This window comes from Pseudoliparis swirei, chromosome 24 (assembly GCF_029220125.1).
Source record: "Pseudoliparis swirei isolate HS2019 ecotype Mariana Trench chromosome 24, NWPU_hadal_v1, whole genome shotgun sequence".
Taxonomy (NCBI): domain Eukaryota; kingdom Metazoa; phylum Chordata; class Actinopteri; order Perciformes; family Liparidae; genus Pseudoliparis; species Pseudoliparis swirei.
In genome coordinates this window covers 22325380-22352422 of record NC_079411.1, presented here as the reverse complement: position 1 = coordinate 22352422, position 27043 = coordinate 22325380, and the positions used below count along the sequence as shown (strand labels likewise).

The 27043-nt window shown below is 43.2% G+C and overlaps 5 protein-coding genes across 7 annotated transcripts; 3 read left to right on the top strand and 2 right to left on the bottom strand.

Moving 5' to 3' along the window:
- Nucleotides 1-1392: 1392 nt before the first annotated feature.
- Nucleotides 1393-5282, top strand: avpi1 (arginine vasopressin induced 1). Its single transcript, XM_056410129.1, has 3 exons — nt 1393-1547; nt 2245-2685; nt 4299-5282. The coding sequence occupies exons 2-3, from the start codon at nt 2324-2326 to the stop codon at nt 4456-4458; spliced, it is 522 nt and encodes a 173-aa protein (XP_056266104.1). The 5' UTR covers nt 1393-1547; nt 2245-2323; the 3' UTR covers nt 4459-5282.
- A 182-nt stretch (nt 5283-5464) lies between these two features.
- pi4k2a (phosphatidylinositol 4-kinase type 2 alpha) lies at nt 5465-11323 on the bottom strand. Of its 2 annotated transcripts, none has more exons than XM_056409631.1 (9): nt 10850-11323; nt 9104-9304; nt 8873-9004; nt 8524-8725; nt 7963-8021; nt 7770-7869; nt 7502-7635; nt 7278-7337; nt 5465-6753 (listed from the first exon to the last, which is right to left on the bottom strand). In XM_056409631.1, exons 1-9 carry the CDS (start codon nt 11186-11188, stop codon nt 6592-6594), a joined length of 1389 nt encoding a protein of 462 aa, XP_056265606.1. In that variant the 5' UTR covers nt 11189-11323; the 3' UTR covers nt 5465-6591. The 2 variants fall into 2 exon arrangements, with proteins under 2 accessions (XP_056265606.1, XP_056265607.1); XM_056409632.1 differs by having other exon boundaries at nt 8524-8677; nt 10850-11318.
- A 1071-nt stretch (nt 11324-12394) lies between these two features.
- pgam1b (phosphoglycerate mutase 1b) lies at nt 12395-15627 on the top strand. Its single transcript, XM_056409633.1, has 4 exons — nt 12395-12767; nt 13884-14158; nt 14278-14458; nt 15035-15627. Exons 1-4 carry the CDS (start codon nt 12629-12631, stop codon nt 15202-15204), a joined length of 765 nt encoding a protein of 254 aa, XP_056265608.1. The 5' UTR covers nt 12395-12628; the 3' UTR covers nt 15205-15627.
- A 626-nt stretch (nt 15628-16253) lies between these two features.
- On the top strand, nt 16254-20410 carry exosc1 (exosome component 1). Its single transcript, XM_056409962.1, has 8 exons — nt 16254-16294; nt 17356-17471; nt 17683-17757; nt 17850-17938; nt 18045-18078; nt 18164-18214; nt 18390-18474; nt 19389-20410. The coding sequence occupies exons 1-8, from the start codon at nt 16267-16269 to the stop codon at nt 19493-19495; spliced, it is 585 nt and encodes a 194-aa protein (XP_056265937.1). The 5' UTR covers nt 16254-16266; the 3' UTR covers nt 19496-20410.
- A 1013-nt stretch (nt 20411-21423) lies between these two features.
- On the bottom strand, nt 21424-25395 carry knop1 (lysine-rich nucleolar protein 1). 2 transcript variants are annotated; one of them, XM_056409960.1, is made up of 7 exons: nt 25353-25385; nt 24961-25035; nt 24481-24549; nt 23218-24354; nt 23060-23131; nt 22807-22866; nt 21424-21894 (listed from the first exon to the last, which is right to left on the bottom strand). In XM_056409960.1, the coding sequence occupies exons 3-7, from the start codon at nt 24493-24495 to the stop codon at nt 21586-21588; spliced, it is 1593 nt and encodes a 530-aa protein (XP_056265935.1). In that variant the 5' UTR covers nt 24496-24549; nt 24961-25035; nt 25353-25385; the 3' UTR covers nt 21424-21585. The 2 variants fall into 2 exon arrangements, with proteins under 2 accessions (XP_056265935.1, XP_056265936.1); XM_056409961.1 differs by lacking the exon at nt 24961-25035 and having other exon boundaries at nt 25353-25395.
- Nucleotides 25396-27043: the final 1648 nt, after the last annotated feature.

Sequence of the window (27043 nt, the reverse complement as noted above, 5' to 3'; positions counted from 1 at the left end):
CTTGTTGAAGATGGAGGAACGCGTTTAAATAGCTGTCTGGCGACGCACCTGTTAATTAGGTTGCCTTCAGGGGCTATAGGTAGAAACATTGCCATGATGAGTTCAGGGTCCAGGAAGGTGAAGTCCTGAGTGACAGCTCTTCTCGTCAGCAGAGGTAACAAGTTGTGTTCTTACAACAGTTTCAAAGCAGCATTAGGCTTTTGTTTTTCATATTGATTATTTAATTTATGTTGATTGTATCAGTCTTTTTTGGGTGTTACTTTTTCATTCTTATAGAGTGATAATAAACATGACAGTGACAGACTCCATGTGGCCAGTAGTAGCCTAAAGCTCTCTGGACATGATGACAGAGCAGAGAGGCAGTTATTTTAGTGTAAAATACTTATTTTAACATCCCAGAGGTTGTTGTAGTGCATCAGTGAAGCTCCTGCCAATATGTCATGGACTATCTTTTGTCCCAGCTTTGTGGAGAGAGACTTATTGTTAAATTAAATTAAAAAAAATTTAATTAATTAATTCACGTCTGTATAATTCTATATTTAACTCAAACTGTAATCCATCATTTGCAGTAACTATTTTTGTTGTTGTCTGAGGCCTCCATCAAAAATGATCACGTGGGTCCTCACCCGACCACAGATGGCAGGAAAATGCCGCCCCCCAGTTGCCAATCATTATATAACAAGACCCATTGATACTGGAACGTATTCATCATTTACATGTACATCACGTGCCCAGAGTGGATAAACAGAGATCTATAAAATATTAAAATATAATGCAACGAAGGCAACAGGCTCTGGATAGCAGCCGCAACTATAGTTCAACTGATCAACATTAGGTCTCCTGGTTAAACGGTACTCTCACTGATCACTATACCTGGTATTCTTGAATGGTTGCACTCCATTGAAATAATGTATGCACTTACAATGTTGAGAGATACCAAATAAAGGCACTTTTACATCACAGGTAGCCTATCCAGCAAGATATGTGTAAAAGGATGAGGGTAAAGTATAAGTAAGTAAAGTTTATTTATATTGCACGTATCACAGACAAAGTGTCACAAAGTGCAGTACAGTAGTCAATTAGAACAATTTGGCAATAACATGATCCAAAACATTTCAACAGTTAAAAGAGCAAAGTACAAAACTCAGTAAAAGATGGTGCAATAAAATAAATAAACAGGAGATAAAAAGAAGGCCATCGAATATTCAAATTAACCAAAAGTGTGTGCGCGCTTGTGTGTGTGTGTGTGTGTGTGTGTGTGTGTGTGTGTGTGTGTGTGTGTGTGTGTGCGCGTGTGTGTGTGTGTGTGTGTGTGTGTGTGCGCGTGTTCAATGGTCGGCCCACTTTGCAAACTATTCTGTACGCAGTACACGTCAGCAGCTCCTCGACGCTGACGTCATTCATGGATTACTGTTTGATCATTCCTTCCCTTCCGCCTGCGCAGGCGCGTCATCGGCGGTGTGTCGGCTCGGCTTAGCGCGCGTGCAGGTTGTTTGTCTGCTGCTGGCTCATTTACATTTTGTCTCGTTCACACAACCGACAGAAAGGTAAGCACTCACATCACACTACATAATAGCGTTGTTTACAATTATTGTTTCCCTTTATTTGTAGATTAATGTCAAGGTATTTTTTTTATAGTAGACATCTGTGAACAATATCCGCCAGAATTCTCTCTAGGGAGACGTTAATGGGAAATGACACGAGCTAGAGTGGCTGCTATTGGCTATTTCTAATATTTGAATATGACATAAATCCTGAGAAATACTAGCAAAAAATATGACAAATGTGCCTATATATCCAATCAGTAGTTTGTCACTTATATATATTATTTATATATATATTATGTAAATAGGCTGTGCCACAGAGCAACATCTGGTTTCTATCCCTTTATCAACTGTCCAGTTTCAAACCAGTGTGTCTACAAAGCAATATTACATAACATATCTTTGCATTTGGGACTTTTGGTTGGACAATACAAGCAATATGCTTACGCTAACTTGGTATTTGGAAAACAGTGATGGCTATTTTTCACTATTTTATGACATTTTAAGGCCCAAAATGGAGAAAATAGCCGACAGCTTAATTGAATAAATAATGGTTAAGACTTGATCAGATTAGAAAGGTGACTTGGTTTTTGGCTGCAGCCGTGGAAATGTGTCAGCTGGCTGAAGGTTTGAGCTTTGCTTGGGGGCTGTGATCTCATTAGTTTGACCAATTTGGTCTCTCTCCTTTCTCCCTCTCTAGCTTATCTTCCTGTCAACCACTTTCCCCCCTGGATATTGTCCTCTTATACTTCCACCTGGAAGCTCTCCATCCCACCGACATGGCAGAGGCCCCGGCATCCGGCTCCTCTGAGGCCGGCCTGCCAGGACCATGGAAACGTTTCAATCGGCGAAGCCGGAAGTCCGGATGCTCCAACATCTTTACGGGGGTCAACCTGCACCAGCTGCACAGGCTGTTCAAAACTGCAGGAGACAGAGACGCTGAACATCGGGCGAAGCTGGTGTGGCGAGGGATGGATGCAGAAACGCAGAATGAAGAGGAGACCAAAGAGGAGGAAGGGGAGGAAGAGGCAGGGCTGGCCCAGGCCTTGGTGGGGCTCCGAGTCCGAGCGAGGAATAAAACGGGTATCAAAGGAGAGGGATACAAGGACCACCGGTGGCTCAGAGGATCAGGGTATCTCAGGTTAGTGAAGCCGTCAGTGGAAAGAAAGGATGTGAAAAGCAAAGAGTTAAAAAGGAAAAGGAGTTAAATATTTTTAATAATATTGTCTATCTACACTACCGTTCAAAAGTTTGGGGTCACTTAGAAATGTCTTTATTTTTCAAAGAAAAGCACTGTTTTTTCAATAAAGATAACATTAATCAAAAATACACTCTATACATTGTTAATGTGGTAAATGACTATTCTAGGTGGAAACGTCTGGTTTCTAAAGAAATATCTCCATAGGTGTATAGAGGCCCATTTCCATCAACTATCACTCCAGTGTTCTAATGGTACATTGTGTTTGCTAATCACCTGGGAAGACTAATATCTGATTAGAAAACCCTTGTGCAATTATGTTAGCACAGCTGAAAACAGTTATGTTGGTGATATAAGCTATACAACTGGCCTTCCTTTGAGCTTGAAGTTTGAAGAACAAAATTAATACTTCAAATATTAATCATCATTTCTAACCTTGTCAATGTCTTGACTATATTTTCTATTCAATTTTCAATTCATTTGATAAATAAAAGTGAGTTTTCATGGAAGACACGAAATTGTCTGGATGACCCCAAACCTTTGAACGGTAGTGTATGTTTGAATAAATCACTTGAAGTCACTTCTAAGTGTTCACGGTCCCGTTTGACTTGATTCTAGACGACCTCTACGTCTTGAGATGCAACGTGTAAAATGTCACATGCCTGATAAACTCAGCGTGACCTCACAAGACCGCGCGCTCCTCTCTCGCACATCGCTTCGCTTTCGACATTCCTCGCCGAGACTAAATTAGATTTGTTGGAGGAGTAATGAAGAGCCGCAGGATGGCAAAGTGGTTGCGTGAGGACACGGCGGTGTCGTAGTAACAACATGGTGCACCGCAGCCATTTGTTGGTCCAGTCTGAAATATCTCAATAACTATACGAGGGGCCTCAGTTGTACTCTGTGCTCATTGAAAATACAACCATGTAGCCACTTTTGCTTAACCCTCCTGTGACCTTCAAATGTACTAACATCTTTGACCCCAGCAATTAAAACCTAGAGAAAATTATTAGAATTAATATTGTTTCCCAAGTTTAAGTGTGAGGTACTTTATGTGTGTTTGTTGATACCTAAATAGCCCTTTAAATAAATAAAGTTGATATCTCTTATATGTTTTACACAGTGAAAAACAGCCTGGGGTCAAATTGTACAGGACATTGAAAACATATCATGTGAATTTTATGTTTTCCCAGTTGTCCCCAATAAATTAGGAAGTCATGAAATATGAGCAAAAAAAATGATGTCAACCATTTTTTTTAGAGATGTTGAACATTGAATGGGGTTAAATTGACCCCAATGGGAATAGGAGGGTTAAGATTGTAAATAATGCAACATAAAAGTCTCAGCGACAGCTTAACCGATGTTAGCTTAGCACAGCTGTGCTACGGCCTCAGCCTCGTAAACCTTTAATCTGGTCGTCATGGGTTTCAAAATCACGTAACTTCACTTCTACTACGTGCTAAAAGTTTGAATATAAAGGATATCGATATGCTACACACGACTTCTTCCCTTGCTGATTGGCTATTCCTCTTTTCCTCGAAACCTCTGTCTTGCAGGATCGAGGAGCCGTTGTCCAGCTCCACTGTCGAGGACGAGACCGAGGAAGACCTCCCAAAGGACCGAACCCCTTTTAAACCTTCCTCACGCAGGTTGGCTGTGGCCAGACAGGAGGGCGCGAAACACTCTGAACGCTACCTTCACCGCATCCTCCACTAACAAGCTTCTGACCACCACGGGGAAGGATGCTGGGACACGATGTATACGATGTATTCTGCATGAAGAGGGCAGACTGCACTCAGGGTTCATACACGTGTTGACCAATGGGTTTACAGGACTTTAAACCAATTTCCCATGATCAAACATGTTGTGAAATCTCAGTGTATACATGAAAAAGTGAGAAAATGTAGTATTTAAACTAACAATGAGAGTTACAAAGCATACAGTATACTTTAAATGAATGAGAGACAACAGTTTGATTTAAAAGAATAAACATTGATGTCTTTTCAGTTACGGTGTGTTCATGCGAGTATGAGAGCGTATATGCCGGCTTATATTTTGGGCTTCATTCAGCATGTTCATTATTTAAAACACAGCGTGAATGCACGTATGAATATAACAAATTGCCATGACTTTTTCAAAACTTTTTCTGAACTTTTCCAGACCTGGAAATAATCATTTTAGAATTCCATGACTTTTCCAGGTTTTCCATGACCGTACGAACCCTGTATACTGCTGCTAACATGTACTCTACGCGTTGAGAGAAAGACCAGTGCACTTTGGGATTAATCTGGGGATTAGTCCAACTACTATGGGAAATTCAAAACTTGTATGTAAATGAACATAACAGCAGAATCAAAGCAGCTCCATAGCAGGAGACGGACCTGAAAGTAAATCTTAAATGTGCATGAAGAGCATTATTTTTTAAAGCACTATTGTTACACTGCGTTAAGAGCACCGTATAACCATTTGTATTAAGGTATCTTGTGTTTTTATGACTTAATACTGAAATAAACATCTAAATAAAGATTCCATTGATGAGATTCTTTTGTCGTGTTTCTGAAACAAAAAGTTGAAAGACCGTGAAATACCAAGTGCAGCTGAAGGGACCTAGAGTCCGACGAATGGACTATAACAACTCTAAAATAAGTGAAGAGCTGGACGTCGAGCTGAATTTGTCCGATTTGTTTCGTGTGACTTTTTACATCCACAAACACACAACTCGTCTGTATTAATGGAATATGTTTTAATTATAATCTATCATTAAATATTACATACAAATTATACAGTGCATTGTCACGATACATTTCATCAGTCAATTCAGTACAGCAGGAAGTTACTTTGTTGTTTACTCAGGTCCAACCCGCGAGCCAGAAAATGAACAGAAATCAACATGGCCGAGTCTGGGAGTCACCGGCTCCGCCTCCGCCCGCTCGCACGAGGGATCATCTGGTCTTCTATCCCAATGATTTAACTCATCGGTGGAAGAAGGAAAAAAAAAAAAAATCAAGCGAGCCAGTCATACTTATCTCAGAATAACAAACATCGTGTCTTTCACCCAAAGTGCCTCTGCTTTCCAACATCGCCTCAGACCTCCTGGGATCCGAATCCAAACCGCTACGTGGCGCCACGAGGAACTGTGAAACCAGTTCCCATGTGTTCCCTGTGTAAGAACACACACGGCACCGAGAGCCCGGTTCCTGAATCTCCAACGCTGAAAACCACAATGAATACTTCTCTTATTTGTTAAAAAATATTTTTTTTAAAAGCTAATTCCCCCCCCTCCCGAGTGGCACAACTGCTTCCACCAGCCCAGAGTTTTAACCGTGTGAGAGGAAATATACAGGGGAAGATTTTTTAAAAAAGGCAGAGCGGTATGAAGACAAATTAAATGTGGAATGCAACACCTCCCGTCCAAAAGCAAAGCATGAGTGGCTTTCGACTGGCGAGCGTGTGCACCCGGGACCCAGGAGTCCAAAAGAAAAAAAGGAAAGTGTGACACCTCACTGAAATTCACTTTCGCAGCGAGGGTACAGAGTCCTCGTCGTTTAGGCGTTAACTCTTCACCGACATCCATGCAAGGCACAGAAGCAAACAGAAAAGATATGTTGCAAAAATCCGTCCTCTTTTGGCCTCATCTCTCAACCCGCTCGCTCTCGGTCACCAAAATATTCACGAGGAGCGGCGGGGGAGGGTGATCATTATTCTCATTTTTTTCCAGGGGTCAAAAAACCTGCGCTCTCAGATTCTGCCTCGTCTTCCGTTGGCACGTCGACGCTGCTCGCTCTGGCATCCTGCTTTTCCTCCTCCTCCTCCTCCTCCTCCTCCTCCTCTCTTCACTCTCCGTTGCTCCTACCACCAGGTGAAGAAGGGTCTTCTGCTCTGGAAGCTCTGTGTGTACGACTCGCTGTTGGCTCTCTGAGGCGCTCTGGCTGTCTCGACGATGACCGGGGGCATCTGGACCAACTGCAGGGGGGTTTTACCGTCCTTCAGGGCTTGGCACAGGTTCAGGATCTTGGAATGAAACAAGAGAAAGTACAGTTATATTTAGAACCAGAACGGGCACTCGGTAGAGCGCATACCTTCGCATATCACAAGATTGGGCATTGAATTATGAACATGTTGGCATTAGTTGCATGCCAATTGGATATAAATTGACCGTGCTATGGTAAAAAGAAGATGTTGACCTTTCCATGACCTTGACCTTGGACCCCAACATCTAATCAAATGGTCCCCGGATAATAACCAATCATCCCACCAAATTTCATGCAATTCAAGAATATTTTGACCTTTTCATGACCTTGACCTTTGACCCGATCGATCCCAAAATCGAATCAAATGGTCCCCGGATAATAACCAATCATCCCACCACATTTCATGCGATTCGGTTTTAAACTTTTTTTGTTATGCGAGGAACACGCATACAAATAAATAAATAAATACACAGCGATCAAAACATAACCTTCCGCATTTTCAATGCGAAGGTAACAAAAAAGGAGGAACAGTTAGTTGCATGTCAAAAACTGCTGAGGACTCACCTGCCCCCTCATTACGGCTACTTGTTTGTGAAACTGTCCTCTGTCGAAACCGGGGTCTTTCTGTGAGACACACACACACACACACACACACACACACACACACACACACACACACACACACACACACACACACACAACTTTACAGCCACAGAACTGAGTCCGTTATTTGAATGTCTGCAGACATATCGTCACATTCACTACTCTCACATTATTTCCCTTCGTACCTTAAATAATTCGTACAAATCCTCCTCCAGGTCTTTGATGAAATTTGGGTCGGAGAGTTTGGGCAGCACCAGCTCTCTGATCTCCTGGGAGAAGGGAACTTTGGCCTGGGAGAGCCACGCCCAGTAGAAGGGGTCTGGTGGGTGGAAGACACGTCTCAATGATAAAGCACACTATTTGTAAAAGAGCAGGGAAGCCTTTTCTTTCTTTGAACGCACAACGTTCTCCCTGTGAACAGTGATTGGTTAAAATGTCAACGTCGGTGCTTACAGGCTCTCCAGGAGTCGGGGTGTTTGAGGGGGAAGGCGAGGCCGTTGTCTATAGCGGCCAGCTTGATGATGGGATCCTTTACTACCACCCAGTCGGTGTCCTGCGTCACGCCATAGGGGTCAAATAAAGACACATTCAGGCTTTGGGGTAAGCATTTGAGAAACACTCCAACTGTGTCTGTGTTTCCTCTCACCCTATTCCCAGGATCCATAGGACAGTCATACTTCAGCAACCAGTTGTCATTCCCTCGGTCTAGATTACCAAGGAAAACAAGAGATTAAAATTCAAACAAACCAAATGACCAAAGCTGCAATGGAGGAATTCCAGACAGCAGACCAACACATATTCTAACTAGAACGGGCACTCGGTAGAGTGCATACCTTCGCATATCATAAGATTGGGCATTGAATTATGAACATGTTGGCATTAGTTGCATGCCAATTGGATAGAAATTGACCGCGCTATGGTAAAAAGAAGATTTTTACCTTTTCATGACCTTGACCTTTGACCAGATCGATCCCAAAATCTAATCAAATGGTCGCCGGATAATAAACAATCATCCCACCAAATTTCATGCGATTCGGTTTAATACTTTTTGAGTTATGCGAGGAACACGCATACAAACAAACAAATAAATAAACGGCGATCAAAACATAACCGTCCGCATTTTCAATGCGAAGGTAATAAACAGCGTAACTGTACGGCCCGTAATGATGGCGCAGCCCCGACCGTGCCGAGCGGAGTGAATACTCGCCTGTGTTCCTGATGATGTAATCGAGGACGACGAGCCGCTCAAACTGCAGCTGGAGCTGCCGGTTGGTGTTTTCAGGCAGAGGCTCCGCTTCAAACCGGCGCAGCCAGAAATCTGCATCCTTGTATCCATCAACAAAGAGCTGGAAGGAGCCGACCTGGTGGAGTAGCAACAGATCGCGGTCTAGAGCGGGCGCACGCGTTCTCTGGATGTTCGGATCGAACCGTTGCATCGTGACGAGTACAAGAAAAACATTCACGCTAAATCACTCGCTGCTCCGCTGTGTATTTTTCGTATATGGCTGCAAGAATAAGCAATCGCCTCTGTAGTCACAACATATTCATCATATTACCTTGGGTGGCAGACCAATCCTGTGGAAACGCTGGCCCACTTTCGGCACCTTCTCCAGGGCGAGCCTCTTTCCTCGAGACTTCACCCGGTCTATGGCACTGTAGTTGAATGTTTCGCTAGCCAGGTACACCACCTATCAGGCAACACATTGATAAAGAGAGGCAGTCGTTGCCATAGGATTGGCTTTTTTATAACGAGGGGGCAGCGCCGTGTGTGTTTTTTTGAATAGTACTTTGGTCCTGGGAACGATGTTGAGCTCCAGTTTCTGGTCGACCAGGCTGGCTCCGGCCTCCGACAGGTAACCCTGGTTCAGGACCAAACAGTCGCGGCCGAAGCAGCAGGGACAGCAGAGCTTCTGGAGCCACTTCGTCCACTTGGGGTTCAGCTGGCCATAGGGCTCTTCATTCTTAGGTTTGAACACGCCGATGACTTTCTGAAGACAGAGAGGCAGGAAAACGAGAAAGAAGATCAGGGAAAAAGCCGAAACAAGAGGTTCAGCATCCGCCGGGAGTTAAGAAAGGGAAGAAAAGAAGGTCGAGTTGAGTGTTAATTAATTCAATTCAATATTTTAAAAGAACAATGTTCTACTTTGGAGACTTGGAAACCGAACTGAAACACACAGAGGGCGATCAGGCCGCAGGAGTGGACAACAAGAAACTTTTTAAACCGTAGCTGACATGAATTGAATTGAAGTTTTCCACAGCCAAATTTAAGGGCATGAGTGTTTGATAAGCAACACATTTTGTGAGGTGGAATGTTCTCATTGTAGAAGTCACATGCTGCTTTACACTCGTATGACACACATTCACTCGGCCATTGAAGAGGATTATATCCTCACGAGAGCTAGCACATGACTGCTAAGCACACTGGTGACTAACTACAGAAACTGAAGTGGTGCGTGTGTGTGTGGGGGGGTTGGTAATTCATTAAATAAAAAGCTTGGACATAAATTGACCCTAAATACAACAATGAGGATCCAGCGACAAAGTCAAAAGACAAGCGTCGTTTTTTTTAAAACATGAGCACAGCCCAACAGGGTCGAGGGGCATGGTGGTGGGAGGACAGCAGCTGTGAGTCGCTCATGACTATTACTGGTCGGCTCCAGTTGTGGCGATCGAAGTTTACCGCCATTAATCCGATGATCAGAGTTAGGAGACGTTGTCGAGGGGTGACAAATGGAAAGAATTGCTCTATAATCGTGTGTGTGGATTCCCTGATTTGTCTCGAGTGTGAAGCACCAAGTAAAACACTTTCAAACATAAAGTGATCATAAGGGCTGAAACAAATCAGACGTGTGCTCAGCATCTTCTGTTTGATGAGATAATAACAATGTGCCCAGACTTGCAGCAACAAAGCACTGGAGACATACCTGACATAATGTGGGACAAGCATCTTATCTGTGTGTTATTTGGCATGTGACAACTGGTCAGAGGTGGACCTTGACTAAGAGATTAAGCAGAATAATCGTCATAAATTGCATTGATGTAAACATAAAAATAGAGGGAGTGAAAGTAAAAAAGTATCAACAAAAAATACTAAAATGCCTGGTCAGTACAAAAAGATTACTTTGGCAACAGATAATGTTTATAAGAAGTAATTGATCCAACCATTGGTTTTATCAATCCTTAAACTCTTACTTTGTGTTTAGTATTTCATTACTTTGAGCATTCACACGGCCAGTGTTACTTATACTTTTATTCTACTCTTTTTCACTCTAGAATAATTGATCGTTTTTTAGCGTGCATCGTAGGTTCCTGTTGTGTTGGCATGCCTTATCGTCTATCTGCCAAGTCATCACAGCCGAGTTGGAAGAGGCCTTTCCGAGAAGCGACCGACACTTGTATCAAAACAGTCTCGCAGTCATTGCATCACAAACACCTCAGACGCCATCGATCAGTCACGAGACGCTGAGGGGGCCGTGAGCATTGGGCAGCCACTTGGTGATCGGTCCGTGCAAGTTAGCAGCTTCTCGTCTTACCCCCTGTGAGTCTTTAACAAAATAGCTTCCACTGGATCCTTGGTAGATCCTCTCCGGGTAGATCCCCTCCTCTATGGCTCGCTCAGCCTTTCGGATGATATCTCTGAACTCGGGATCCTCCGGGAACTCGTTCCTGTGCGGCTCCCGCAGCGAGCTCCCGCGGTCCCGGTCCAGAAGCGGCTGTCGCTCCCGGCTGCGCCCCGGACTGCCTGCCGGGATGCGCACCACCGAGCCCGGCGTGCTCCCAAACGAGCCCCGGGGGCTTGTGGGCTCTGTGGGACAGTAGTTGAACTCACCGGAGTCCCGGAGCGGAGAGACGAGCGGACTCGTCTCGTCCATGATTTTTAGAGGTGGTGGAGGAGTTGTTTTAACTCACTGAGAAAGAGAAAGAAAAATAAAGAGGCAACAGGCCGAAATAGAAGTGGTAAATAAAGTGGGACCTTGTTTAGTTGGCTAGCTCTGACGCTGGCTAACAAGGAAACAGAAAGGGAAAAAATTAAAAGTCAGGTGACTGTCAGCTTCCGGAAAGAGGCGGGAACTGTTTCGTGTTTTGATCTTTAGCCAATCAACGTTCAAATGCTCCAGTCAACACTCTGATCTCCTGCGCTGATTGGACAGAATCATTCCGCCCGCGGAAGACACGTGAGAGACCAGTTAAACCAATCAGTGAACTCCATACACAGACAGCACCTTGGAGAACATTTGAGTACTCTCATCTACAATAATATATGGCTGTGTATGGGACTGATGAATTATATTCAGACTTTCTAAAGTTGTGTTGAACCTATCAATGAACTGTATTTGACAAAATATGTCAATACATTTTAATATTAAAGGATGACAACTGTACTTTTTTAAAACCGCCATCAAGATATAGTGGACCTGTATGCTGGAAATAGTGAACCTGGCTGGTTTAGTTAGCTGTTGCTTTCTTATTTAAGCTATTTAATTGTACTGCACTGACACTCAGTGAATTGCTTTGTTCCCCTTCATTTTTAGCATTATAACACAGGGCAGTGATTATTGGGCTGTGTTTGGACAAATACATATCCATTTAAAACTTAAAGCCAGGTCAAAGGTCACGAATTGTGCTCCCTGGTGTTCTCTATATTTAGTGTCATACTCAAGAGGCACTTGAGCCGGGCAGATTCTGGTTTGAAGGAGGGACTGTTGAATAACGTCCAAACCACAGTGGCTACTTGAAAAATCTGGTCATTTCTATTAAATTACAACACACTTTTATTAGGATTTTTCAATATTTAGGCCAAACAACAAACCTGTTGTTATCATGTGTAAGACTCCTCTGTCTTCCTTTTTCGAAAATCTCATGATTTTGTTGCTGCCACCGGTAGAATCAAATAGAGGAAATCCCAGAAAATAAATAAAAAAGGTAAATGAATCCACATGTGTGTCAAAAATAGTGACAACATATGGCATATTGTGCAGCAGCAGGATGTGTGTGGACGTGCGGCTGTGCTCATCCTCCTCCTCCTCCGGCGCACACAGCTCGTCCTCTGATTGGTGGAAACCAGCAGGAAGAGCGCTCGTGCTGTGCGATCCTTCAAGTGCAGACAGACACAACTCTCTCTCTCTCTCCCCACACCTGCAGCAGACGAACCCGCCGCCAGACCACCGAACATACTGCGTTTGCTTTTCTGTCGCCGTCTTCGGAGTTGCGGAGGAACCGTGACAACTCTGCGGACGTCGTTGCGGCACTTTAAGAAGAGTCACTCACGCCTCATTTACCGGAAATACAGCGCAGAGGGCATCGGCGTGAGGATGGCTGCGTACAAGCTGGTGCTGATCCGCCACGGAGAGAGCTGCTGGAACCAGGAGAACCGCTTCTGCGGCTGGTTCGACGCGGACCTGAGTGACACCGGGGAGCACGAGGCGAAGAGAGGCGGGCAGGCCTTGAAAGGTACCGGGATAATGTCACAGGGCCCCATCGAGCAATTTCTCTCGGTCATGGATTAGTTGCTTATGCAACTCTTGCGGATGGGGGAACAGGTATAGCCCCTGCGACAGTTTACCAGGCTGCTGCTTTGAGGGGGAAAGGAGAATGCAGATGCACAGGTCCCAGGTTCTGCTGGGTCTATATAAATATATATATATATATATGTATATATATGTGTGTATATATATATATATGTTGGTATATATACACACACACATATATATGTGTTTTCCCCCTTTTTTCTTATCTTTATTTAAAAAGGACCATGTACAGTTACAACATAAATGTCACCATTTGATGCCCTGCCAGATTGTAGCTCCAGCCAATATGCATCTGTAGTCCCTTGACAGACCATAACAAACATAAAACAATAGCAAACAGGAAAAGGATAAGACGGACTACAAAATAGTGTGTTGTGGTTTGTATTGAAGTAGGCTTGGAACGTATAGGAACACGTTGAATACAGTTCCCATACTAGGATATACTATTTTAGGATGTAATGTATTGAACACAAAAATGATTAGGCCACCAGATTCAGCCATATCGCCAAAAATGGAGGACAAGCGGAAAGAAGCCTGTGTCATCATAATATATTCAGACTGTTTTCTGAATCTATTATGATGACATCTCTAATCACAAGATTGAAAGTGATGCTTTTTTGTGCTTTTTGGTGGAGAAACTCTGTTTTACAGACTTGTCGATTAAATCAATTAGTCCACAAACTTTCATCAGTGTTATTCGACAATAAGAATGTCTTTAGTCGAGGACAGCCTGAAAGGCCGTTTCATTTGTCGTGATTCTTTCTGACACGCACTCCTGTAGGTTTTCTGTGACCTCAATCTTCCTGCAGAGCCTCCAGCCTGCCGGCGTCCCGTGGTATATATCACTGCCCTTGACTAAGCAAAAAATAGAAACAAAAATAACAATGCTGACTTTTTCATCTCCGTAACAAAATCCCATTTTATTTCTATGCAGCCCTGCGCTTACAAAGTTTAGTGAAATCTTCCTCTTTGTGTCTTAAATGTCAATGAATATCCACATTTGCTGTATTTTTCATGCCCTGTCTCTCATTGACCTCAGACGCTGGCTATGAGTTCGATATTTGCTACACCTCTGTCCTAAAGAGGGCCATCCGCACCCTGTGGTTTGTTCTGGACAGCATCGACCAGATGTGGCTGCCCGTCCACCGCACCTGGCGCCTCAATGAGCGCCACTACGGTGGCCTGACCGGGCTGAACAAGGCTGAAACAGCAGCTAGACACGGAGAGGCCCAGGTCAAGATCTGGAGGCGCTCCTTTGACATTCCTCCCCCATCTATGGATGAGGAGCATGACTTCCACCAGAGCATCAGCAAGGTGACGCCACAGGAAAATATTTTCTCTTTCTTTCCTCCAAATGCAGACGTGTGTTTCACTCGATGATAAAGCCACACGGCTAAGATGTAACTGACGCCATTAATTTCCTCCGTTTGTAGGACCGCCGTTATTCCGACCTGACGGAGGACCAGCTTCCCAGTTGCGAGAGCCTCAAGGACACCATCGCCAGGGCTCTGCCCTTCTGGAACGAAGAGATCGTTCCACAGATCAAAGAGGGAAAGAGGGTGCTGATCGCTGCCCACGGCAACAGTCTCCGGGGCATCGTCAAGCATCTCGAGGGTAAGAGACAGAGCGGAGACCTTTGAGGCGCTGCTAGTGCCGCAACTCTTCATCACCGGTTCAATTCTGGAGAGTTTGCATTTACTTTATTATTGTTCAAAACCAAACCTAAAATATTATTATACAATCAGAGAGGGTTATTTTAATAAATCATTGATTGCAGATGCTAAATAAGAAAAAGATTGTCGGGGGGGGGGACATTTTTTTATTTTAGTTACTACATTTTTCTTGGTTTCTCAGTTGTTATGTATAAAGTTACAGTCCACCTTAATTTTTTTTGGTCAAATTGTATAATTCTCAGAAACACTGTCTTTAGGCATGGTCACAATGACCTTCTGTACACCATAATTGGGAGTAATGCACATTGTTTAAGTGTAAAAGTGGGTTTGGTTTGATGGTTGCATTTCTTGAAAGTATTATCCTTACCATTGTTTCCATGTAAAGGTATTCAGATAAAATACTTAGCAACCAGTAGCTTTGACACACCCGATGAACCTCTTGAAATGAAACCGTCCGGTTTCCGTCTGATCCATGCAAATGGTTACAAGCTGTGCGTGTCTGTTACTGTGTCCCCAGGTATGTCAGAGGAAGCCATCATGGAGCTGAACCTGCCCACCGGGATCCCCATTGTGTATGAGCTGGACAAGAACCTGAAGCCTTTAGGACCCATGCAGTTCCTGGGAGATGAGGAGACTGTCAAGAAGGCCATGGAAGCTGTGGCCGCTCAGGGCAAAGCCAAGAAATAGACCCCCACCCACCAGACTACAGATATCAATCATGCGCTGCTCATGTGCGGTTTTTACTGTTGCTGTCATCACACACACAGACTAACAATGTGTACTTTTCAAGACCAAGCTTTTCACACAATTGATTTAATTAGTCATGAAACATCCATGTAATTATTACACAATAGATATCACAAGTAATATTATTTAAACACTGACCAAAAGGCGAAACGTAGGACCAGCAAATGGGAGCAAACGTAGACAAACCCTGAAGAGTCATCCCATGTACTCCTTCCTATTTACGATCCATGTATGTGAGGCTCCGAGGGAACAGTATAACCAATAAAGAAACACTGGCTGTTGTCAAAGGGGCACGTTTCTCTGTACTGCTGATTATTGTTTGCTGTGGCATTGTGAGAAAAATAATAAATGTTGTAAAACTATTATGTGACAATCTTATTTATTATTTGATCGTAGAAAACCAAAAGTTTTTCATATTTTGGATGTTCAATGAAGATGGAGAGGTATGCATCTCAAAGTATATTTCAGCCCTCAGTTGTCAAATAAACCTGTTATAACTAGCCCAAGCAAACAAAAGTCATAGATTTTCCTCCTTGAATAAATAGTTTTATTCTTACACAAACTGTATTTCTTTTATACTTTTTACCCCCTGATTTAAACGTCTTTCAGGCTCTTTCCTCACAAGATGAGAGATCATTTCAAATTATCTATGTACTCGTTTTTGTCTAAACAGCTTCAATAACTAAACAAAATGTTTGAACAAATCTGTTATATCTATATATAGATGCATTATATATCTATATATATAATCTCTGCTTGCATTGATCTGATTGAATGTGTTTTATGTCACATCTATAATCCTTAATTTAACTTAATTATACGTTATTGTTGTACATATGTTACGCCGCTAGGGGGCAGCACTGCATGCCACGCATGCCTCAACTAACATGGCGGACCGGACTGTCCTTCTTTTACTTCCGCTCGGCGCGCGACCAGCCAATCAGAGTCCACTCCATTGCCGCGTCACAGCCAATCGACTGACGAGCTGTGCTCCTCGAAAACATGTCTCCCATGAAGCTGTGTGTTCCAGGTGAGTCCCGTAAACGTGCAATAACTCTCTCAGGATGCAGTTAAACCCCAATTTAGACCGCTTTGTCCTTCTGTGCTAATGTTGGCTTTTGTAGACTTAAAAAATATAGTCGCGCTGCAGTCTGACGGTGTGAAACCCGGTTAATATTACCCAGCTGCCATGCGTGCTGCGGGCTTTGGCGTCCCCAGCACAGTTAGCATTGCACTCCGTTACTTGTAAATGTATGGTTAGTATTTCAGGTAGGTGTAGGTGAGTTGAGGGTTATTATTAAAACTATCATTACTGTAATAACCGTACTTGGGAAGGGCTGTGAGCTCTTTACTTTTACTCTGCACGGCAGGTTTCATCTCGTGTCCTGCCCATCGCCTCGGGCAGGACGGCAGCATTCCTCTCTTCACTTGTTGTGACTCACCCATGTGAATTCCTCTGTTGCGTTGAGCTGCACGGGTGTTATATGGGGAAGTCTGCTGAGATGTTTCGATGTGTTAAAGTCCGATGGAAACACCAGTCATTGAAAGTAGTAACACAGGATGTTGTCAGTCCTCCTACATATCATGCAGGATTAGTACAAGTGGATCTAGAACGATACTAGTCATACTATCTGTGCAGACGGGGCTGTTTGGTTCTGGATCATTTGAACTTTCATTCCTAAAGTCCAAGTGTGATCTCAAAAGTAAACCTGTCACCAATCCATAGCTGCATGAAGCTCTTGTTAAAAGTCTGGGAATGCGAAGCTACACCTACTAAATAAGAGTGCTTCTGGTGACGTTACAATACATTACATGTCATTTAGCTGACGCTTTTATCCAAATGTTACATTCCTACACCGTGGACGCAGCGACAGGGAACAATTCAGGGTTAAGTGCCTTGCTCAGGGACACATCGACTAGTTCGGGGATTGAACCACCGACCCCGATTGGAAGATGGACCCGCTACCCACTGACCCACAGTCTTTCACTCCGATGGTTGTTACGTCACAAAATAATGTATAGTTGTATTCATATAATGTCTCCAACTCTTCTCCAACGCCTCCCTTGCGTTCCCCTCCTGTTTGTGTCCAGGTGACAAGCTATGCAGTGCAGACAACTGCATTCCGGGCCCGGGAGTGTATCTGCGGCACGGCTACGTCTACTCGTCACTCGCAGGCTACGTGCTGAAGAAGAACGAGGGCGAGGAGGTGAGGGCGGCGGGGTGTGGGTAGCCGCATGAGGCCTGGAGGAGCGGCAGAGGGAACGCGTTGTGCAACATTTGTGACTGAACCGGACTTTTTTTTTGTTCAGGGCATGTGAAGAAATATCCACTATTTGATGTGACGGTTATTTATTCTGCCCGTTTTGAACTTGATGCATTTAAAACTGAATTGGTTTTTATCTGACCTGTCTTTCTAGTTGCCTGTGATCTCAGTGGTGCGGGAAACAGAAGCGCAACTACTACCCGATATCGGGGCAATAGTCACCTGTAAGGTATGCAGTGGAATCGGACACATTTTCTTTAATGATTGATTATTTGATTTAGATCCGTTTGTCTTGAGCCTCGCTGTTCTCCGTCTGGACAGGTGACCAGTATCAACCCGAGGTTCGCCAAGGTCCACATCCTTTATGTGGGCTCCACGCCGCTGAAGGACCGCTTCAGAGGAACAATCAGGTAACCCCGGGAACTCTTGTTGTCCATAGCGAACACTGTTTGACGCCATGGCGGTCTATTCCCTGCGCCACTTCCCAAACTGAGCCCACTCCCTCTGACTCTACAGGAAAGAAGACGTGCGCGCGACGGAGAAAGACAAGGTTTGATTCCGTGCATTTGGTCAGATCATCAGATGTCGCCTCATTTTAATCTCCAATGACACGCTTTTTACTTTTACTCTTGCAGGTAGAGATGTACAAAAGCTTCAGACCCGGCGACATCGTCTTGGCGAAAGTTGTATCCTGTTCACTATATAAATAATCTATTAAGCTCATGCATCCGCTGATGGTTTTCCTCCCTTGGAATTAAAAAACTGTGAATAATGCGTGGATAATGAAGAGAGAGAAAAACAACTTTGTGTGGATGTACATTGTTTTCGACTCAGTTGGTCAGCCTTGACCTGTGGTGTCAGATTTCTCTCGGTGATGTGCAGTCCAACTACCTGTTGACAACGGCAGAGAATGAACTCGGGGTGGTGGTGGCCCACAGTGGAGCAGGTGAGTCTCGAAGTGTTTTAATTACCTTCGCATTGAAAATGCAGAAGGTAATGTTTTGATCGCCGTGTATTTATTTATTTATTTGTATGTGTGTTACTCGCATAACTCAAAAAGCATTAAACCAAATCGAATGATTTGTTATTATCCGGGGACCATTTGATTAGATTTTGGGATCAATCGGGTCAAAGGTCAAGGTCATGAAAAGGTCAAAATCTTCTTTTTACCATAGCGCGGTCAATTTCTATCCAATTGACATGCAACTAATGCCAACATGTTCATAATTCAATGCCCAATCTTGTGATATGCGAAGGTATGCGCTCTACTGAGTGCCCATTCTAGTTTAATATATGTTTTATCCTAAACTTCTAAATACAGGAGGGTTCCAGCACAACATGGATTGATAATATTCTATTGGAAGACAAGGTGGTGCAAGAGTAACTGCCCAGATAACTGGAGAGCATTGTTTCCACTAGTCAGTCATGGTTATCGAGCATTTGCTGGATGCATTTCTGCCCTTTGGCAGAATCTTAGAAGAGTGCCAATCTAGTTATTCCTGATCCCCGTAACAAAGCATAATGGAAGTATAGAGATGTAACGCTTTCAATCCAGTTATTTTGCTCCTCCTAAAAGAGCCATGTGACGGAACTGGAACATGATTATTGAAATGTAGTGCTCCACAAATTCTCCACGATGAGCACCAAATTATTCTCATCTTAACTTCACACTTGAAGTCAACCTTTGACGAAGAAATGTGTCTTCGCCTCATTTTATCTCTAGTTCCACGATAAAATATTTCTTAGCTGACACTCGGGAACACAATGATGGGCTTTAAATTAGTTGTAGTTCCCAATAACTCCTGAGGTCTTTAGATGTGTATGGTGCCGTCAGTTTGAACCTGTTGATGTTTCCGTCAGGTGCCAAGATGGTTCCCATCAACTGGTGTGAGATGCAGTGTCCACGGACGCACAGCAAAGAGTTCCGCAAAGTGGCGCGCGTGCAGCCGGAGTATCTACAGGCGTGAGATCACTTTCCTCCACCAGGAACACACAGCTTCCCCCTCCAGCTTCCTCCTCCATCTTCCACCCGCTGTCGTCGAGTCGCCTTCTCTGAGCGTCCGGATAACGTGGGCCGCGTCTGGTTTTTTTGGTTTGTTTTTAAAATGTCCTCCTCTCTGCACATTTGATTGTGCCAGCTTGAACACAAACCGTCAGAACATATTCTTAACTATGTAGCGACTGTTGTAAATACTTTACTTTTTGAACTCAAGCGAGTGCACCGGCGAGCAGCGTTGTCTTTCAGTCGCTGGTGGCAACCTTCATGAGAAGCTCCTGAGGATGCCGAGTGGCCGCCATGTTGAGAAGCTCAAACACAGGAACCGAGAGAAGAGAGCTCTTGTTTACAGATGCAGGATTCACTCTATTTTCTTACTCCGTATTGTAGCCGATCATCACGCCACTCGAAGGATAAAGCAGTCACGGTTAAGATGAGGCGTAAACTGCATTTTATGACCACAGCCATCATTAAAGGGCAGTATGTCTGAAATAAGGACTTGACTTAAAATGTGTCTCTTTGGAAGTTCTTGTGCAGGGTTTCATGTATGAAACACTTGTTGTGAAAAGACACCAATCTATTCATTTGTCCTTTATAACTTTTCCAGTTACAAGTCGAATGTTCACGCAGCAGTTTGAGTGATTGAAAATGTCACGTTAAATCAAGCTTACAACACACAGCTGTGTGGAATATTTAAGTTCATGATAGTCAAATGTCTTTTGTTTTCCAGCATAGTTAAAACTAAATGATTGAGCTAATAAGCAAGCAGCAATGTCTCCATTTTATCTGAAGTAACGTGTATGCTGACTTTCCTTCAAACTCCACTTTAAAGAAAATGTCATTCATGTGCAAGATTGGAATAAAAACAACTATCAAAGCCATCAAATGGGGGTCCCTTTTTTATTTATTTTTTTACAGATTTGTAGATTAAGCGACTTCTTTAAAAGTAATACACTGCAGCTTTTCCCCGTCTACGGGTCTATACAATCTACATTTACAGTCTTAAAGAAAGCCCCAGGATCAGACGCCTGGTAGGGAGGTTTGTGACGACTAACCGCCGCCCACCCTCCCCTCTGGCAAAGTAGTCTACTCGTGATGGGAAGGATGACTCAGCCATTTTGGATTTTCTCTTAAATAATCTGAACGTAAGCGGGCCCTGAGGCTTCAACATGACTGGGCGAGCTAGCCTCCTCATTTCAGTCATCTCTGCAACACATGGACATCTTTGGCATAACGTAAACACTGTCATTCAACTCTTTTAAAGCTGAGACAAAGAAATAGTACATCACTACTCAGCTCTGTCAGCACTCGACTAACGGCTCCTACCTCCTCCATCTGTCCGGGTTGGACTTTCACTTTGTCAGTTGTTGACCGTCTGTCTGTTGTCCGGTCTCTGTATGTCTCGACTTTGCTGGTCGACTGTTTACTCCACCTGCGCGTCGTCTCTTGTCGTTCACCTGCTTGTGGTTATATATTTCATACAATAATTCAAATTTCTGACACTTTTCTAAGTAGCCAAAGTCTGTATGCTTTTACGTTGTGTCTGACATGTTTTAATTATGTCCATTTTAACATTGTTCTCCCTTATTTTATTTGCTTTGTCAGTAGATTGTATTTGTAATCTTGTGTTTTTAGGTTTGTTCTTAACATCAGCATCATTGGGACTACAGATGAAAAACAGCCTCTTGGCTAACTGGCACATTTACTGAAATGTTTTTATCAATGTGCACTGTCCCTTATAAACCCAGTGAAACCCTGTAACCGTCACATGCCGTTAGTGGTTGGTTTTTTAAAATGTTATTTTTGATGTCACCTTTTAAAATATATATTTGTATTCGGTAAACAAACTTACATTTTCTTGAGTAGTTACACCAACTCTGAAACCACGATGAACCGATGCTTAGTTAATCAATCAGATGTTTAATATACAGTATGTACAAACATAATCCTGTTCTGTGTTCGGTCTCTGATATACATAAAAAAAGTTATCATAGTAGACTTGTGAATCTAAAGTTTAAAAATATAAAGCATGTGTCCGCACACACACACGCTTCACTTGGATCAATCATCAAAGCGAACCGATCGACATGCATTGACATCGATGGAGAACTTCTTAATAATGACCGGTGCACTGAACCCGAGACCCGATCCCCTGTTACTGAAGTCCATTCTGCGCGATTGAGCGTGTTCCAACTCTCCCAGAAGCCTTTGCTGCAACTGCTGCTGTGCGCTCTTCCCCAGGGCCATGTTCGCCCCGTCACTGCCGCCCGCAGCCGGCTGGGAAGCCTTTTTGAAGCCGCCGATCAAGCGGAGGAACTTCTGCTGCTGTGCAGAGCTGTCGAACTGGGCGGTGGTCCACTGGCCAAGACCCTGAGGGGACACACACACACACACGTAATTTAGAGGCCCTATGATTTAACACATAACGCACCGTTTATTGCTCATGGGGAGTAACACGTGGGCTGTGAAAATGGATATATATGTATATTGTCTTTCTCTTTAGTCTGACAAAACAACCCTGATGATTTTGTTAGACTTAAGCAAATTTGGTTTGGCAATGTAGACTTAAAGTGTGCAACAGAAAGCCTGCATTACTGTTATGACCCAGAGTGTCAAGGGGATTATTAGTGTTGTTCACCTCCCTGCCTGAGGGGGGTGCTGTGGGTTATGTGTTGTGCGGGAAATTGGACGAATTTTTAGGAGGTGACCTGTGTGGCCGGCCCTCTCTCTCCAGCTTCCAACCGGGCCGTGCAGCACAGCGCAGTTTTGTGGGTGGTGGGTTTTCTAAGTGTGTCGGTAGAGGTGAGGAGCCCTTTTGTTCAACCCCGTTTTCTGATAGGTAAGACATCTGTACTTTCTTTGTTCATTTCGTGGTTCAGGAAAGTTAGGTGACTTACACAGATTGTTTTGTTTGTTATTTTGGTCCAGGCCTCACCCTGAAGAGTTGTTGACACTTGAGTGCACAAATAAAAACCTTTGTTTGATATGCTGCCGCATTGGTCTTCATTTTGGAGGTGGGGAGACCCGTATTAACGTCACGCTCAGGCTTTGTAACAATTACAAACTGTGGAACTTTAAAAGACGAGGGCATTTTCCTGGCAGAGTGCGTCTCTAATGAGGATGCTATCGAGTTGCATTATGGGAAATGTAAGGCGCATTCCCCATCATTGCTCTTCACCAAGGATAGGGACGCAACATGTTAGAACTCTCTGCTCTCAGGAAAAGCTCCAAATGGAAACGTCATAATTTTATATTCTTTGCACGGAAGATGCCAATACTGACCGTGTTTTCTTTAGGTCGAGAGGCCTCGTCGATGTCCATTTGTAACGCCTGCCGTCTTTCCTGTGACGAACCGTAACACACACTTAATTACACTTAACTGCATGAAACAGACAATGCAAGCGATTTAAATGTCTCGTTTAGCGCAAGTGGATGAAAACACACAGACACGAGAGTGATACCCAGGTTGTCATTTAACTCCGAGCGAGAGAGCAAGTGAAGAGTAATTCCATGATGAATAATGAGGCCCGGTTACCTGGTTGATGTTGACCTCATCTGCGTTTCCAGTTTTCGCTGACAGGAAGACCACGTCCACTGGGCACGACTCCTGAAACACACACACGGTTCACGCCCGATGTTCAAAAATAAATAAAAACGACATTCGAGCTCAGCGTCGATCGCCTGCACACTCACTTGTTGGTCTTGGTCTTCGGCCTCTTCTTTAATCTGCTTCTGTTTTGCACCAATTCCAAAACTCACAGCCTCCACCTTAACGCAGATCTTCTTGTTCTTCTTCTTCTTCTGGCCCGTGGCTACTGGTTCACGCCGCTGCTCCTGAACGTCAAGTAATAATGGTACTTCCTTTTCTCCCTTGGAGTTTACCAGTTTCCTCTTTTTCTTCGGCTCATTCAGCTCTATGCCGACCTCCACAGAAACTTTTCGGCCCTTGACTTTCTTCTTAGGCTCCGCCTCCTCTTCATCTATGATAACAATCACACTCTCTGTGGATTTGTCTTTCTTCTTGTTGAGCATATTTTCGTTCTCCACCTTTTGGCCTGATGCTGCTTTGTTCTTTTTGTTCTTACCTTTCACCTGAGGCGGTGCCAATATTTGTTCTTCTTTCGCAACAACTTTCGGCTTCTTTTTTCTTTTCCTCTTCACTTTTACCTTCTCAACCTCACAAGTCTCCTGCTCTGGAGTTCCTAACTTCACTCCATTCTTAGTCACTTTCATTTGAGCTGATTTTTTTCTCCCGTCAGTGATCTTTACACTAGTTGTTTTCTTTTTCTTCTTTTCCTTAACTTGCTCCTCAATTTCCTCTGCATTTACAACTACAATATTTTTTCTCTTCTTGGCTTTCTTTGGCAATTCATCCTCCCCGGCGCGTTGTTCTGCCTCCTGTTCTTTCCTTGGCTTCACAATTTGTGCTTTAATTTTCTTTACAGTCGTTGGTTTCTTTTCTACTTTTTTTACTAAACCGAACTGTGGAGTTTCCAGCTGCTTCTTCTTCTTCTTGTCGACTTCTTTGTCATTTCCATTCTTAACACAAAAATCATTCAAAAATTCAGCGACACGTTTCCTCTTCTCTTTCTGTTCACCACTTCCATCCACAGACTCCTCTTCTGTATCTATCACAATTACATCCTCTTGTTTACACGTCTTCTTCTTTTTAACCTCAACTAAGCTCTGATCTACTACAGTATAATGTTTATTCGCAGGCAGAGAGTCTTGTTGTTTTGTGCGTTTCTTCCGCTTCACAAAACCTGGCTCACTCTTCTTCTCAGTCTTCCTTTTCACCGGCCTCTTCGCAGCAACGGACCCCGGGCTCGTCTGGTGAGATAAAAATATCATTTACTGCACGACAATACCTTCTGGGTATCGACTAAATGGACGAAAACAGGCTCATAAGACACAATTGTATGTGCACGTGTGAGTGACGGAGCAATAAACACCAACCAATGCTTTGGCCATCTTCCTGGGCCGGGATTGTTGATCAATGTCTCTTTGCAGGTCCAGTCGCTTGGCCTGCAGGGAACAGAGTAGAAGTGTGCTTACATGTTAATCATCCTAAAAATTAAAAACAGTATAACTCTTTTATCCAACAGAAAAGTTGTTTACACAGATCTCCAGTCTGCATGCATCAGCCAAATCAAACTCAGGTGGAACATTGCTGCAAGTTCCACTGATGTACTCCTGCATGTGGACTATTCAAGATTCACTCATGCTTTTAGTCTGGTGTTACAACATGAACACTTACCATTGGTGCAATTATCAGGCTTTAAACTTCTACTTGTAATGCGGTTTTAGCACACCGTCACAAAGCGTATGCATGTCTATTCAAAGAACATCTTGGGTTACAATCATAGACTATTCTACTGCCTTGCACGTCTTAATTGGTTTCCACATGTTGTATAATTCAATGTTGCAAATCAGTACCGTGTCAACGGCGATCTCCCTGGATTTACGTGCACGCTTTTCGGAAACAAAGATGATTTCTTCATGGGTTTCCGTCTGAAATATAAAATGAAAGGAGTGTCTTGTCCGTGAAACGGAGCATGTTTTCAGTGCCACTGTTCATGAGCGAGTTAACACGTCCAGTCAACAACACATCCAGAGAGATGACCGGTGTCAGGCGGCATACCATAACCATGTTTATTAAAATCACTCGTGTGCTAGTTAGCCGTGCTAGTTAGCATCTGACGTGAAATAGCGGCTCAAAGGTCAAACCGAGGAAACAACAAACTAACTAGTCAGCGATAGCGTGCGGCAATTGCCCCATAGCTGCATAAAGTATTATTAAATGTAAACTTGATGAGCGATTAACTCACTTTGTAACTTTTGGTAATTCACCTGTGAACCGGTCCACTCTCTTCTCCCGGAAGTAGTTGCTCCTTTTTCCGGTTAGCGAAGAGTCAAGCGTCTGTAGCAACGAGCGCGCGCACTTATCATCTTTTTATTCTGTTGCTTTTTATGGCGGTTTGCAAACATTTTTCAAATAGCATTCTTAATTAAAGTAAATATCTCATTCAAGAAAAAACGACCCCCCCCCAAAAAATTTAACTCATATTCTATTCATTAATCGTGTCGCCTCTAAATATTAAAACAGAACCTTCCAGCATACATCACTAAAGTGTCTCTTTAGTACATTCATAATATTTCCCTCTCCCATCTCTCTTAACCGCCTTATTAAAATATCTCTTGTTGACTTGTATGGAGGACTTAAAATGACTTAAGTATAAATAAATAAATAAATGCATGAATAAATACAAGAATAAATAAATAAATGCTTAAATAAATGTATAAATAAACAAATAAATACAGGAATAAATAAATAAATGCTTAAATAAATGTATAAATAAACAAATAAATACAGGAATAAATAAATAAATGCTTAAATAAATGTATAAATAAATAAATAAATACAAGAATAAATGTATAAATACAGAAATAAATACAGAAATTAATAAATATAAGTTATAACTCAACAGGACATCATTAAATAAATGTATTTCTACATTTCTGTATTTCTTCATTTATTTATATCTCTATTTATGTGTCCACACGTATTTCTTCATTTATTTATGTGTGACATTTATGTGTCCGTATATTCAAATGAGCTGGGCGGTCCGAACCTCATTGTTGAACAGGATTGGTCAAGTCGGAGAGCAAGACAGAAGCAATCGATCCCTAGCACTTGGATCTGTAGACGAACAGCGTTTATTATGCATTCTTGTCTGTACATTCTAAATACTACTGTTGTTGAGTCACGGAATGTAATTTAAGGATATTTTCAGCCGAGAAGTTAGTAGTTTAAGCATCAAATTTGTGGTCGGTTTATCGAGATTCAGCCTAATAAGGATATGCGATTTGAGGTCCTGCTCGCGGGACCTCTGAGCTCCGAGCGCTCAGCGCGCTGTGTGGCCGCCGAGAGCAGCCTGATCTCGGCAGGACTTTTTTAAATGCTCCGCTGGCTCTGACGTCTCCGTAGCGGCTAAACATGAGATATAATTAGGTTTTGGAGGATCTAACGAGCACAAAGAGTTTCTTATTTATTAAAAGATAACGTTACGTCAATTTGACTGAGGGTTAAGAATAAGATTCATAACTTCATATTGGAGCGACCCTGGGTCAGGAAAGCTACGAGACGTTTTATAGTTATTACCGTTTATTCGTAGCCTACGCCAAACAACAGTGGACACCGCAACACATTCTACTCCACTGTAAAGTATTTTACAGTGAATAATTGGAGTAAATTCATGAGCAAGAACAGTTGATGTGGTGACGTCACAAGACCAGAAGGACCGTCCTGCGTCCTCCAGAGTCCGGACTCCCAAGACCAGACTCCAAGAAAACACGAGGCTGTACTCAGTGTACTTGGAATTGATAAACGGCTGAAGTCAAAAAGCTGTCTAGGCTAACTTCTGCTAACGGTTAGCTGAGCGAGCCAACTTCAGCTTCATGTGCCAGGCAGAAATAGTAGAGCACAACACACCAGGTGCATCACACTCCTGTGACCAAT

Excerpts from the sequence above, each read along its gene's own strand:
- avpi1 (XM_056410129.1), top strand. The coding sequence starts at position 2,324 with ATGGCAGAGGCCCCGGCATCCGGCTCCTCTGAGGCCGGCCTGCCAGGA. Across the intron at positions 2,686-4,298 it reads AGAGGATCAGGGTATCTCAG|GATCGAGGAGCCGTTGTCCA; the intron begins GTTAGTGAAGCC and ends TCTGTCTTGCAG.
- pi4k2a (XM_056409631.1), bottom strand. The coding sequence starts at position 11,188 with ATGGACGAGACGAGTCCGCTCGTCTCTCCGCTCCGGGACTCCGGTGAG. Across the intron at positions 9,005-9,103 it reads ACATCGTTCCCAGGACCAAA|GTGGTGTACCTGGCTAGCGA; the intron begins GTACTATTCAAA and ends GTTGCCTGATAG. Across the intron at positions 7,636-7,769 it reads CCCCGACTCCTGGAGAGCCT|ACCCCTTCTACTGGGCGTGG; the intron begins GTAAGCACCGAC and ends TCCACCCACCAG.
- pgam1b (XM_056409633.1), top strand. The coding sequence starts at position 12,629 with ATGGCTGCGTACAAGCTGGTGCTGATCCGCCACGGAGAGAGCTGCTGG. Across the intron at positions 12,768-13,883 it reads AGGCGGGCAGGCCTTGAAAG|ACGCTGGCTATGAGTTCGAT; the intron begins GTACCGGGATAA and ends CATTGACCTCAG. Across the intron at positions 14,459-15,034 it reads CATCGTCAAGCATCTCGAGG|GTATGTCAGAGGAAGCCATC; the intron begins GTAAGAGACAGA and ends CTGTGTCCCCAG.
- exosc1 (XM_056409962.1), top strand. The coding sequence starts at position 16,267 with ATGTCTCCCATGAAGCTGTGTGTTCCAG. Across the intron at positions 17,758-17,849 it reads GGGCAATAGTCACCTGTAAG|GTGACCAGTATCAACCCGAG; the intron begins GTATGCAGTGGA and ends CCGTCTGGACAG. Across the intron at positions 18,215-18,389 it reads ACATCGTCTTGGCGAAAGTT|ATTTCTCTCGGTGATGTGCA; the intron begins GTATCCTGTTCA and ends CTGTGGTGTCAG.
- knop1 (XM_056409961.1), bottom strand. Across the intron at positions 23,132-23,217 it reads CCGAAGACCAAGACCAACAA|GAGTCGTGCCCAGTGGACGT; the intron begins GTGAGTGTGCAG and ends TGTGTGTTTCAG. Across the intron at positions 21,895-22,806 it reads CTCGACCTAAAGAAAACACG|GGTCTTGGCCAGTGGACCAC; the intron begins GTCAGTATTGGC and ends GTGTCCCCTCAG.